This window comes from Saccopteryx leptura, chromosome 1 (genome assembly GCF_036850995.1).
Source record: "Saccopteryx leptura isolate mSacLep1 chromosome 1, mSacLep1_pri_phased_curated, whole genome shotgun sequence".
NCBI lineage: Eukaryota > Metazoa > Chordata > Mammalia > Chiroptera > Emballonuridae > Saccopteryx > Saccopteryx leptura.
The window spans coordinates 392,263,300-392,276,846 of NC_089503.1; the positions used below are offsets into that span (position 1 = coordinate 392,263,300).

General features: G+C 47.6%; 1 protein-coding gene across 1 annotated transcript; it reads right to left on the bottom strand.

The window, feature by feature from the left end:
- Positions 1–420: 420 nt before the first annotated feature.
- On the bottom strand, positions 421–13,225 carry LOC136389643 (epididymal secretory glutathione peroxidase-like). Its single transcript, XM_066361483.1, has 5 exons — positions 13,100–13,225; positions 8,090–8,243; positions 2,816–2,933; positions 2,291–2,390; positions 421–689 (listed from the first exon to the last, which is right to left on the bottom strand). Exons 1-5 carry the CDS (start codon positions 13,184–13,186, stop codon positions 483–485), a joined length of 666 nt encoding a protein of 221 aa, XP_066217580.1. The 5' UTR covers positions 13,187–13,225; the 3' UTR covers positions 421–482.
- Between the last annotated feature and the right edge of the window lie 322 nt (positions 13,226–13,547).

A 13,547-nucleotide genomic window follows, 5' to 3' on the forward strand; every position in this document is an offset into this window, starting at 1 on the left:
ATGTTTCTCTAGGAGAGGAAATGTGCCCTGAAGTGGAGCTCAGAGTGTGTGGTTCTGACCCTCCCGGCTATTCTTGAACTTTCAACGGTTCAAGAGGGGGAGGGGTGGAGAAGCAGATGGGCGCTTCTCCTGTGTGCCCTGGCCGGGAATCGAGAGAGACGAGGGCGTCAGAATGTCTAAGAACATCGTTCTGGAGGATACTGCGGCCGACCGAACCTTTCTCAGGGAAACAATGATTTTCCTTTGATGGACTTGAATTTTTCAGTTTGTAACAGAGATCTGAGGGTACGAGGTTTTCATTCGTTTTGCACTCACATACCTAGCAAAAAGAAAGAACCGTGGTCTTCTGAATATAAAGCTACTTAGCAGAGAACTTTAATAGTAAGAGGTGATTTGGTCAAGGGGAGAGGAGATAAAAAGAGAGTGTAGTAAACAGATGAATTCTGCTTTTCCACAGGTTGCCTGGCCCCAGCGTGGTCTTCCTATTTGGGTTTGAACTGCTTCAGGTACGTCAGGATGTCGGACTTGACGGTACCGACCGGAGTCCGATGGAACCAGCGCATGACAGGGAGGCCGTCAGGCCCCACCAGGAACTTTTCAAAGTTCCAGCGAATGTCATGGGTCTTTACGGGCTCCCAGGAGATGTGTCTGGAGGAGCCCAGGAGCGCAGAGGGGTGAGGACAGGAGTGCTGGAACAGAGAGAAACCACAACGCCCCGTCGGCTTCTGGATGACTCAGGCGGTTTTTACGCACAGGTAATCCACCCCCCTTCGATACCTAGATATTTTCATTTCCTGGGATTCTTAGTAAATTCTGTGAATGACCTATGACCGAGAATGTTTCACCAGATGTATTTTATCTTTTTTTTTTTAAATTTATTCTTTTATTTTTTTTATTTTTCTGAAGCTGGAAATGGGGAGAGACAGACAGACTCCCACATGTGCCCGACCGGGATCCACCCGGCATGCCCACCAGGGGGCGATGCTCTGCCCCTCCGGAGCGCCGCTTTGCTGCGACCAGAGCCACTCTAGCGCCCGGGGCAGAGGCCAAGGAGCCATCCCCAGCGCCCGGGCCATCTTTGCTCCAATGGAGCCTCGGCTGCGGGAAGGGAAGAGAGAGACAGAGAGGAAGGAGAGAGGGAGGGGTGGAGAAGCAGATGGGCGCTTCTCCTGTGTGCCCTGGCCGGGAATCAAACCTGGGACTTCTGCACGCCAGGCCGATGCTCTACCACTGAGCCAACTGGCCAGGGCCTATTCATTTTTTTTTATTATTATTAGAGAGAGAGGAGAGAGAGAGAGAGGAAAGAGAGAGAACAGAGGAGGAGCAGGAAGCATCAACTCCCATATGTGCCTTGACTAAGTAAGCCCGGGGTTTCGAACCGGTGACCTCAGGGTTCCAGGTCGACGCTTTACCCACTGCGCCACCACAGGTCAGGCAGATGTATTTTATCTTGATGTCATTTTTTTCCCATGACCTCATCACAAAGTTGTGCCGCTGTGGGTAAGATAGGGTGCCTTTCTAGTTTCTGGGTTCCTTCTCTGCTGGTAGCTTGGATTAGACTGTGGTTTCTTAGGTCTTGGGCTCTGTGGGCCAGTAGTATTTAAAAAAATATATTTTGGGGAGGGGCCAACATAGTATTACTGGCATTTTCTATTTGTTTTTATCAAATAATTAATTTTAAAAAAAAATCATCCCTTCAACAGTTGACTTAATGGAAAAGATTATTTCAAGAGTAAGCTGCAGGGCAGCCCTGTAAGTCATTGGAGTTTATGACACTCTCCTCATACTGTTCTAGTTTCTTCGGTTTACTGGGATTTGCCTTTGAAACAGTTAACCCTGGTGATCTGTGGGGCCTCTTAACTCTCACACTCTCTCCGTGGAAAGTTGTTCCATACAAGGCACTGACTGAACTGGGTTACATCTGTTGACTTCTGTGTGTCCCTCTCTAAACTGAGCTCATCAAGGGGTAGCACCGTGTCTCATTTTTCTTTATATTATTAGTATTTAGTAAATTTCCTGATGGGTAGCAGGCACTAAATAAACGTCCCCTGAATGAATGAATGAATGAATGTCAATGAGCCAGAGCTGTCATTTTACACAAGTCTCTTCACCCCATGGAGCTCCATGGATTCTGACTAACAGATGGGATCCCAAACCCCATGCTGGTCTGGAGACCTCCTTCAGAGCCCAGTCCCACCTTCAGGCACGAGCCGTTGGGTCCGTTCACACCACAGCGACTCTACGCTAAGAACACGAGGGACGCGGTGGCTTATGGCAGCCATCCACTCACCTTCAAGAAGGTGAAGACCTTCTGTTCTTTCTCACCATTTACGTCACCTTTCTCAAATAGCTGGAAGTTAGGTACATAGCCTCCCCCTGGGCGGACGTACCTGTAACGAGCCATAACGTTACCACGAAGCCCCAGAATATAAGAAGGTTATGGTGGAACCCCAGAATCTGAGGCCCTGGGAAAGGGAGAGGTGTCAGACAGGCTGCAAAGGAATATGAGGCCTTTTTTTTTTTTTTAACTTTGGCCTCCCTGATTCACCTGCTTATTCTCTGTTCCACACCCTGTCCCTGTGACCCACACGGTTTCTGCACCCTGTTTCAGAGTGCCTGCCCACCACCGTTCTCCCGGGCCTCCCTGCACAGCCCGAGTCGCACCAGGGTGTGCCAGAGCCCAATCAGTGTAGAAAGGCCACTGAGCCCATTGCTTTAGTTTAGCACCATCCCTAAGTCCCGGAGAGGGAAGAGCGTCTGGAGACTGAGGGGAGGTAGACAGAGGCCTCTTGCAGGGTTTGAAGCAGGTACTTACTTCAGTCCCGGGAGGATCTCTGAGTTCTCTCCCGGCTCCTGCTCTCCAAACTGGTTGCAGGGAAAGCCTAACACAACGAGGCCGAAGGGCTTCAGCTCCTCCTGAAGCGCGTTCAGTTCTGCGGGAGAGAAGGGACACGTGGCAGTGTATGGCTCCAGGGACTTTGCCTTGTGTAGACAAAGCTCCCGTTTTACAGAGGAGGAAACAGAAACCCAGGGAAGAAAACCGTTCTTTAGATTAGGAAGACTTTTTAGAGGCAAGACTGACGTTAGGTGTCGAATCTTCAGACGTGCATTCAAAGCTTTTTATTAAAGGGCAGTCGTTCAAGGAGAGCTCCGAGACGGTGGTGAGCCAGGGGCGTGTGACAACCCTCTCCTCCCGGTACGGAACTGGAGTGACAACTAAATTTAAGGGAAATCATCCTGAAAAGCCCACTCAAGACTAAAGGAGGAGGAGTCTTATAAACAAGACTCCACAGAAGAAGCCACGTATATAAGAAGGGCAGAGATATAAAAAGAGCCGGTCCCACTTCTCGGAGCAGAGGTCTCAGCCGGGCTCTGGCAGAGGGAGGGCCGAGAGGACTAGAGGTGCATATGGAGAGTCTGAGGTTAGCAGCTCCAGGCAGAGGCACAGCAGGGGACAGCCACCAGGACCGCTCTGCTGAGTCACTGTCTAATGACACAGTCACTGCCCTCCATTGGCATCAGCCTGTGAGGAAGCAGCTGCCCCACCCTGAGGACTCTCTCACCCGCCATGGGGAGATTAGGCTCCGCTGAAGAGCCAGCAGGCTTGGCTGGGGAGTGGAGGTCTGAACAGATTCAGGGGGCGACAGTGACTCAGTTTTCTGGCTTTGAGGCAGGAGGTGCCCCCCCCACTTTCCCGTGAATGACAGGTGCTCCCCCCTCATGGGAGAGTCAGTGGAACTGTTGTCCTTGCAGTTGTCAGGCCAGATTTCCAGGTTCCAGAGGTCCCACCACCTAATTCTTGGCGGCCATCAGAGGACAAATAGAAAAAAAAGCTGTGGTAGGCCCTGGCCGGTTGGCTCAGTGGTAGAGCATCGGCCTGGCGTGCAGAAGTCCCGGGTTCGATTCCCGGCCAGGGCACATAGGAGAAGCGCCCATCTGCTTCTCCACCCCCCCTCCTTCCTCTCTGTCTCTCTCTTCCCCTCCCGCAGCCGAGGCTCCACTGGAGCAAAGATGGCCTGGGCGCTGGGGATGGCTCCTTGGCCTCTGCCCCAGGCGCTAGAGTGGCTCTGGTTGCAACAGAGCGACGCCCCGGAGGGGCAGAGCATCGCCCCCTGGTGGGCAGAGCGTGGCCCCTGGTGGGCGTGCCGGGTGGATCCCGGTCGGGCGCATGCGGGAGTCTGTCTGACTGTCTCTCCCCATTTCCAGCTTCAGGAAAAAAAAAAAAAAAAAAGCTGTGGTATGTTTATATAGCGAAATACTACGCGGCCGTGAAAAGGAAGGAAATGTTACCTTTTGTGGCAGCAGGGATGGACCTGGCGGTTATGATGCTGAGTGAAATAAGCCAGGCAGAGAGAGACAAATATCATAGGATCTCATTTATATGTGGAATCTGGTGAACACAAACAAAGGAATAGAACAGAAACAGAGCAGGGTCACAGGGAAGAGAGGGACGGCTGTCCGAGGGAAAGCGGGGATGGGACCAGAGAAGGGGGAGGGGTTAGTCACGTCATGTGTACGTAACGCACGGATGCAGACAGCAGGGCAGCAAGTCCCAGAGAGAGGGGGAGCCGGAAAGAGGGGAGGAGGGCAGAGGAGGTGAAGCGGGCAGGAAAGAGACTTTCCACGGGGCGTGGGGGGCACACTGTGGGGAGAAGAGGGTGTGAATTGAGTGGGACGCTTGAAACCATGTCAACACAATAAAGTAAAAAGAAAAATTAAAGAAAAAGACAAAAAGAGAGAAGATCAAAATAAATAAAATCAGAGATAAAAGGGAAGTAACAACAGACACCCCCCTCCCGAAACATAAAGCATGTAAAACATATTACAAACAACTATCTACCAACAAGTTGCACAATCTGGCTGAAATGGATAAAGTTCTAGAAACATACAGTCTTTCAAAACAAATCAGGGAGAATCAGAGAGTCTGAATAGACAGATGAAGGCCAGTGAAATCAGAGCAGTGATCAAAAACTCCCAACCAACAAGTCTTGGAATGGATGGCTTCAAATATGAATTTTACCAAACATTCAAAGAAGAGATAATGACTATTCCTCACAAACTAAGCCAATAAATTCAAGAGGAAAGAAGACTCCCAAGTGCATTTAAAAAAAAACCCCAGAATTATCCTAATTTCAAACCAGATAAAGACACTACATAAAAAGAAAATTATAGTCCAATACCCTTGATGAACATGCTAAAATCCTAACACAGCACTAGCAAACTGAATCCAGAGATATATTGAGGTCATGCACCATAATCAAGTGAGATTTATTCCAGGGATGAAAGTTGGTACAACATCCACAAATCAATAATTGTGTTACTCCACATAAACAAAACGAAGGGTAAAAATCACATGATCATATCAATAGATGCAGAAAAATCTTTTGAAAGATCCTAGAACCCACTTATGTGAAAAACCTTCAGCAAAGTGGGAATAGAGGGAACAAATCTCAATGTAATAAATCCCATAAATGACAAAGCAGAGCCAATGTCATGCTCAATGGGCAAATATGATACTACAAAGGTTTCCCTTAATATTATGGACAAGACAGAGAGATGTCTGATTATACCACTCTTATTCAATACAGTACTGGACGTCATAGCCACAGCAATCAGACAAGAAGAAGAAATAAAGGCATCCCAAATAGAAAGGAAGAAGTAAAATTGTCATTAATTGCAGATAACATGTGACTGTACATAGAAAACCCAAAAGATTCCACCAAAAAACTACTAGAACTGATAAATAAATTCAGTAAAGTAGCAGAATAAAAAATAAATATCCAGAAAGAAGTTGCATTTTTATATAACAATAATGACCTATCAGAAAAGGAAACCACAAAAACAATACAATTTACAATAGCTTCAAAAAGAATAAAATACCCCCCTCCCAAAAAAAAGGAATAAAATACCTAGGAATAAATTTAACCAATGACATAAAAGACTCAGAAATTTATAAGTCACTGGAGAGAGAAATTGAAGAAGATACAAACAAGGGCTTGATTCCTGGTCAGGGCACACAAGAGAAGCACCCATCTGCTTCTCCACCCCTCCCCCTCTCCTTCCTCTCTGTCTCTCTCTTCCCCTCCCACAGCCAAAGCTCCATTGGAGCAAAGTTGGCCCAGGCACTGAGGACGGCTCCATGGCCTCCACCTCAGGCGCTAGAATGGCTCTGGTTGCAAAAGAGCAGCGCCCCAGATGGGCAGAGCATCCCCCCCTGGTGGGCATGCTGGGTGGATCCCAGTCAGGTGCATGTGGGAGTCTGTCTCTCTGCCTCCCCACTTCTCATTTCAGAAAAATACAAAAAAAATAAAATGAGCAAAGGACCCGAGTAGACCTTTTTCTAAAGAGGACATACAGATGGCAGAAAGACACATGAAAAGATGTTCAATGTCACTAATTATCAGAAAAATGCAAATTAAAACAACAATGACATATCACCTCACACCTGTCATAATGGCTATCATCAATAAATTAAGAAACAACAAGTGCTGGTGAGGGTGTTGAGAAAAGGGAGCCCCCGGGCACTGTTGGTGGACATGCGGATCAGCACAGTCACTGTGGGAAGTGGTATGGAGTTATCTCAAAAAATCTGAAACAGAACCGTCTTTTGACCCAGCGGTGCCACTTCTGGGAATATATTATTAATAATCCTGAAACAGCCTGACCAGGCGGTGGCGCAGTGGATAGAGCGTCGGACTGGGATGCGGAGGACCCAGGTTCGAGACCCCGAGGTCGCCAGCTTGAGCGTGGGCTCATCTGGTTTGAGCAAAAAGTCCACCAGCTTGGACCCAAGGTCCCTGGCTCCAGCAAGGGATTACTCAGTCTGCTGAAGGCCCACGGTCAAGGCACATATGAGAAAGCAATCAATGAACAACTAAGGTGTTGCAACGCGCAATGAAAAACTAATGATTGATGCTCCTCATCTCTCTCCGTTCCTGTCTGTCTGTCCCTGTCTATTCCTCTCTCTGACTCACTCTCTGTCTCTGTAAAAAATAAATAAAAACTAAAAAAAAATCTTGAAACACTAATTCAAAAGAATATGTGCATCTCTGTTTATTGTAGTATTATTAACAACAGCTCAGATCTAGAAAAAGCTCAGGTGCCCATCGTAAATGAGTGGATAACAAAGCTGTGGTCCGTTTACGCAATGGAATACTACTCAGCCATAAAAAAGCAGGAGATCTTAACCTTTCGTGTCAGCACGGATGGACTTGGATGTCATTATGTTAAGTGAAATCAGCCAATCAGAGAAAGACAAGCACCATGTATTTCACTCACATGTGAAATCTAACCAAATGAACTAGCAAGCAAAATATATAGAAACAGACCCATACATAGAGCGCAAGCTGGCAGCTGTTGAGCAGTGGTGGTGGGGGTAAGGAAAATGGAGGAACTGAACAAAAAGGGGAAAAAAAACCTCATGGCCACGGACAGCAGGGTGGAGGTTGCTGTGGGCAATGAGGCGGAGGAAGGTAGAGAGTTGATAAGACGAGGGATGAAGAGTTGACTGGGGCTGTGAGCACCCAACATGGTGCAGAGGGGTGTCTTGTAAAATCGGGCACCTGACAGTTGTATAATTGTGTTAACCAGTGTCATCCCAATGCACTTTTTAAAAAGTACAGTATTTCCCAAATCTGCAATACATCAGGATCAGCTGCACGCCTTCCCCTGAAAACAGGGATGTCCGGGTCCTCCCCAGAGGGCTCTCTGATTCTGCTCCTCTGAGATGACTCCCAGTCTCTTTGTTAGTTAGAAGCTCACCGGGCCACTGTTGGTGGGATTGTAAAATCACGCAGCTGCTGTGGAAAATAGGATGGAGGTTCCTGAACAATGTTAGCAGGGAAACTACCAGTAATCCACGTTCCAATAAATCTGTGCTTCACACAGCGGGCTGGCCAGACCTTGGGGAGTGAAGTCACTTGATCATAAGTAGATATTTATTGCTATATGTAATTAGAATTAAAATATAATTATATTTTATCTATATTTAAAATGTTATATTGAGAATTATATTTTAATTATAATTAAGATTTAGAATATAATGAGCTGGGAAATTTAGTCCCCAGGGGGTTTGGATATAAATTCTTACCAGGATATTGGAGTGTTAGACCACAGTAGGTGGCCACGTTGACAAACAGGACATGCTTGCCCACATACTGCTTGAACGAAATGAGTTCCTTTCCGTTAAGAGTGAAGGCGTCATATTCATAGATGGTACCTTTCACATCTTTGTAGCACTCCATCTGGAAGATTGAAAAATGATAACATTAATAACAACAGTTCCTAACATCTGTGGAGTCTTTCAATGCACTTACTGAAAAAAAAAAATACTGTACAGGTATTAACTGACACTCAGAACACAAACAAGAGTTGTATAAGATGTCAGTGATCAGGCTCAGGGGTAGCTGACTTTTTTATACCTACTGCCCACTTTTGTATCTCTGTTAGCAGTAAAATTTTCTAACCGCCCACTGGTTCCATAGTCATGGTGATTTATAAAGTAGGGAAGTAACTTTACTTTATAAAATTTATAAAGCAGAGTTACAGCAAGTTAAAGCAGATAATAATAATTACTTACCAAGTACTTTATGTCAGATTTTCGCTAAGTTTGGCCGAATAAATCTTTATAAAACAACTTACTATAGTTAAATCTATCTTTTTATTTATACTTTGGTTGCTCTGCTACCGCCCACCATGAGAGCTGGAGCGCCCACTAGGGGGCGGTAGGGACCAGGCTGACCAGCACTGATCAGGCTGAAAGCTCTTGTGACTCAAGACCAATGGTTCTTTTGAGCCACAAACAGTCCAGTGTCTCTTGCTGTTCTTCTGGAAGAGGCTGGATGTTAGGAAGCGCTTGGGTGAATGGAAAAGAGCAGAAATGGGTGAGCTGGGATGGGAGGACCGGGAACCAAGTGAGGCCAAAGAGAAAAGCACACTGAGTGCCAGGCTTCCGTGAGAAGAGGCTAGTCCTGGGCTCTGGACTGCAGATACGCTGTCTGGGTCCTCTCCACATAGGAGGGGTTTTTAGTTGCTTATGTATTTCACAGGGGTCTTGTTACTTCTTTAACCTTCCCTCCTCCTTTTTAGCTCTCACTGCAACCGTTAGCCCAGTGGAGGGCAAAGATGGCCCATTGATTTCTGGAATCAGAAGTCAGCTCTGTTGTTAAGTTCCTTTGTGAGCCTGGGCAGTTCTTATCCTCGATGCTCTGTTTCCCCAGTGGCGAAATGAAGACGTTCGTGGAGATCACTGTCAGATCCTCCAGTGGTCTTCCAGCTTCACTTAACACTCTAGAATCTCACGTCGTCTCTGCCTCGAGTGATCTGCTCTCCCCTGTCACTCTCTTATCTCTAGGATGGTCGTACAAGCTGAGACGGAAACTCCGACTTTTCTGTAGCTCTCCAGACAGGAGATAAGTTTAAACGTCTGTGTAAAGCCAGCAGCCAGGGCCAGGGCCACCATCAGAGCAGCCCAGCCCATGCAGGTTCGCATTGGATTCGGACAGTCGGTAAAGAAACAGCGGAGCCAAAAGCTGGTGGGCCATAGTCTTTAATCCTAGTTTGCACCCGGCGGGCAAGTAAAAATACACACTGGGCTCCAAAACCCAATCACATTCAGTGCTCACAAAGCTACTGATTTATCCGAGTTTCCTAGAATCAAAGGTTTCTAGCTCACCAGACTTATTCTCCTCAGTTCCCCATCTCCTTCCTTCTCCCAGATACAAACTCTACACAAACTGGTATCTCACTCAGCACTCCGCCATCTTGGCTGCTTTTCCTGGCCTCCTCCACGTGGCCTCCTCCTGCTGCTGGCTCTACTCTCTCCGCTCTCTCATGCTAATCTCAGGAACCAAGAGTCAAGTCCCGTTCTGCCCCCATTTTATAGTGTAGCTTCACAACCTTTAATCCAATATACAAAATAGGGTAGTCTCTAATACAAAGTCACTTCTCTGAGGCATGATTGGATTGTACCGCCCTACAGCAAAAAGGGTGGGAAAGGCTTAATCCCAAAACCAAGCCCCAGGTTACAACGATCTCCAACACACATTAATATCACCTGGGCGACTGCCTCCTCGTGTTATCTTTAACAAAGTGAGCATAATACATTTTATCCGCCCAACAGTCTGTCTGCGCGTTGCTCACTGAAGTGTGTCTAGTCCTGTCCCTCCTGTCACATTCTCAGCTCCTTCCTTGCCTCATTCTGTACTCGGTATGTAACACTCGCCTTCTTTATCAGCTCCATCCCTCCCTGTTCTCACACTTCCTGACTGTATTTGATCCGAGTTCTACAGACAGAAGTAAGTTCTGCAGGAAAGGCTCACTGCCTGTGCTTAGGTTAAATCCCTCCACCAGGCAGAGCTCAGCTCGCTCCTCCCGTCTCTATCCAGGCAGGGTCCACGCAGCAGTGCCCACAGGCAGGGAGGGGGAATAGCTAGGAATCAAATGGGAAGTACAGGAAGGAAGCTACCAAACCCCACGGTGAGAAAAAGGCAGAAGGGGACTGTCTGGCCAGGAGTCAGCCATTGTGGCCATTCACATGCAGATTCTCATCAGATTCCGGGAGAGGGTAAAGAAACAGTGGAGCCCAAAAATGGTGGGCCATTCCTTTAGTCAAGGCTCCTACCAGCCAGCGAGCAAACAGACAAGGAAAACGCTTCCATTTCACTCAAAAAGGGCTCAAAAAGCTATTGGCACATTCTCTGGTTCCCCAACCAGGAGAATCTTCTCCGGTTTTTCCCAGAATCAAACGCCCCACCAGTCTCAGCGGAGCTCCCCAAAACCCCTCAGCTCTGGTTCCCCATCTGGCAACATTGCTTCTTTCTCTGCAAAACTGGCTTCTCTCTCATTCCCTGCTTCTCCCTTTCCTGTTAAAACTTTTTGAAGGGAGGGGGACACCCCCTCCTCCAGCAAACATTAGCATAACAATGGTCCTTCCCAAGCAGGCAGGTCATTTGCAATTTCACAGACAACATATACCTGGCGCTGCCCAGCACTGTTTTTAAACAACACAAGTGAGTAACTAAAAAAAAAATTTTACAAACTCATTTGCCCAACAGGGACTGATCAAGAAAGGAAAGATAAAATCTGATAAGTTAGGATCAGATTTAAATTAGGAATCAACTAGACTCCCTGGAAATGCAGTGGAGAAGGGGTTTTAGCCAGACACCCCCTCCCTGCACCTAAGGAAAGAATGACTCAGCACAAAGCCAGACACTCCCCTCCCTCCACCCAGGGAAAGAATGACTCAGCACAAAGCCAGACACTCCCCTCCCTCCACCCAGGGAAAGAATGACTCAGCACAAAGCCAGACACTCCCCTCACTCCACCTAAGGAAAGAATGACTCAGCACAAAGCCAGACACTCCCCCCCTGCCCCCAAGGAAAGAATGACTCAGCACTAAGCCAAACACTCTCCTCCCTCCACCCAGGGAAAGAATGATGCAGCACAAAACCAGACACTCCCCTCCCTGCACCCAAGGAAAGAATGACTTAGCAAAAAACCAGACAATCCCCTCCCTCCACCCAAGATAAGAATGACTCAGCACAAAGCCAGACACTCCCCTCCCTGCCCCCAAGGAAAGAATGACTCAGCACAAAGCCAGACACTCCCCTCCCTCCACCCAGGGAAAGAATGATGCAGCACAAAACCAGACACTCCCCTCCCTGCCCCCAAGGAAAGAATGACTCAGCACAAAGCCAGACACTCCCCTCCCTGCCCCCAAGGAAAGAATGACTCAGCACAATGCCAGACACTCCCCTCCCTCCACCTAAAGAAAGAATGACGGAGCACAAAACCAAATCAAACCTGTTTTTCAACCTTGAGAGCCATGGATTCTTTCATTAGCTCACCAGGTGGTAGCTGCTCAGCCCCTGCTCTTGGGGAGAAAGGTGTTTTCTCTGCATAAGCTTCTGCATTTTTCCCTACATGTCTCACACTTACATGAAGAAAAGACATGAGAATGTCCATTTTTAGTTCCGTGATATGTGGGTCCAAGAGAATTTTTTTTTTTTAATTTGCCCTTTTTTACCCCTTTGCTGCTGCAATGAAAAAGCATGTTGGTGAGTAAAATGTGGAGACTTAGAAAGACTCTGACTCGACGACTCCTTTTAGTCCTGTTTACTCCTGTTATTGCTGTTCTAAATTTATTTAGGTCTGTGCGATATTTAAGTCAAATACCTGGAGAATGAGCTTTGCTTAGGCAGCACTGGGTGACATAAAAATAAAAATGTATCAACCCTCAAACACAAAAAAGAGTCATCCAGGAGGTTTTCTGGTCAATTTCAGAGAGGGAGAGAGATTTCACTCACATGCTGTCAATAACAATTATAGCTTCCCTTCCCATAAGATGCATACTCTTCCCCACAAGTTTACAGTGAGGAAGCCGAGGCCAAGAGAGGTAACCCACTCACTGTGTGAACGAGAATTCACCTGCCCTGACTTCCTGACTCCCTGCTGCTCGAAGTCCTCTGACACACACACACACACACACACGCACACACACACACACACACACACACACACACACACACACGTTTCATCGACAAGGCAACTGAGCCGTGAATCAGAAGTAGAGCCGAGGCTAGGATCCAGGGGTCTGACTTTGTATTCGGTTGTTTTAGGTCTCCTATGATTCTTTCTGTGTGTTTTATGTTTTCTCTGATAACTCTCTGACTTTATCCATCCCTTTAAAAAGTCCCCATTATAGTTTTTCTTTCTCTGTATGGTTTTCCTGCTTAACTGTATGTGAGATGACTTAGCTCCGCCTCCTCTCCGAAACCCTCGTCCCCACCTACGCCCATGCCCACCGCTCTCCCGCTCCTCCGATCAGCGCTGAGAAAGCTGTGTGGCTGGAGGGATATCCAGGTGACCTCTCCCTGGAGAAGGGGAGGGGAGAAGATCACAGTAAGGAGACTCTTTTTTTCCCTACCTATATTTAATTCTAGGAAGATTCAAGGAGAAGAGAAGTTCAGGGAAAACCACAAAAAAGGAAGCGAACAGGTTGGAGTCTTGCAAGAAGGACTGCAGAGCGAGACCTTGGATAATAAGAGAGCAGAGCGCCTTCCCGTCAGAACGCAGCCCAGCCTTCCCTGGGGTCACTCACCTTCATCTTCTCGGGACTGGGATTTGTCTGCACAAACCCAGCTAGGAGAAGGGGGAAAAGACAAGAGGCCCCGAAGTGTGCAGCCATCACTAGTGTGTGTAGGACACTCCTCTGAGAGTCTGAGTCCTTACGCACCTCAGCAGCCTTTTGACACCCTGGCAGGGACCAGCCCAAGTCTGCAGGGGCCAGTAGCGGGGTGGCAAGGGTTTCCGGGGTGTGAGTGGGCCACAGGCATGCATGATTGAAACCACATCCTTACCCACGCACACCCCCACGAGCACACAGCGTTCAGCAGGGCAGTGAGAATGGGGAACTCGTGTAAATTCTGGCAGAATTATGGAACAGTGGCGGCAAATGCCCCGTAGCCCCGATGGTTGTTATTGCTTTTTCCTGAGTGGCTAGGAGCTTCTAGATACAGACACGGCCTCCCGGACTTCGCAGTCAAGTC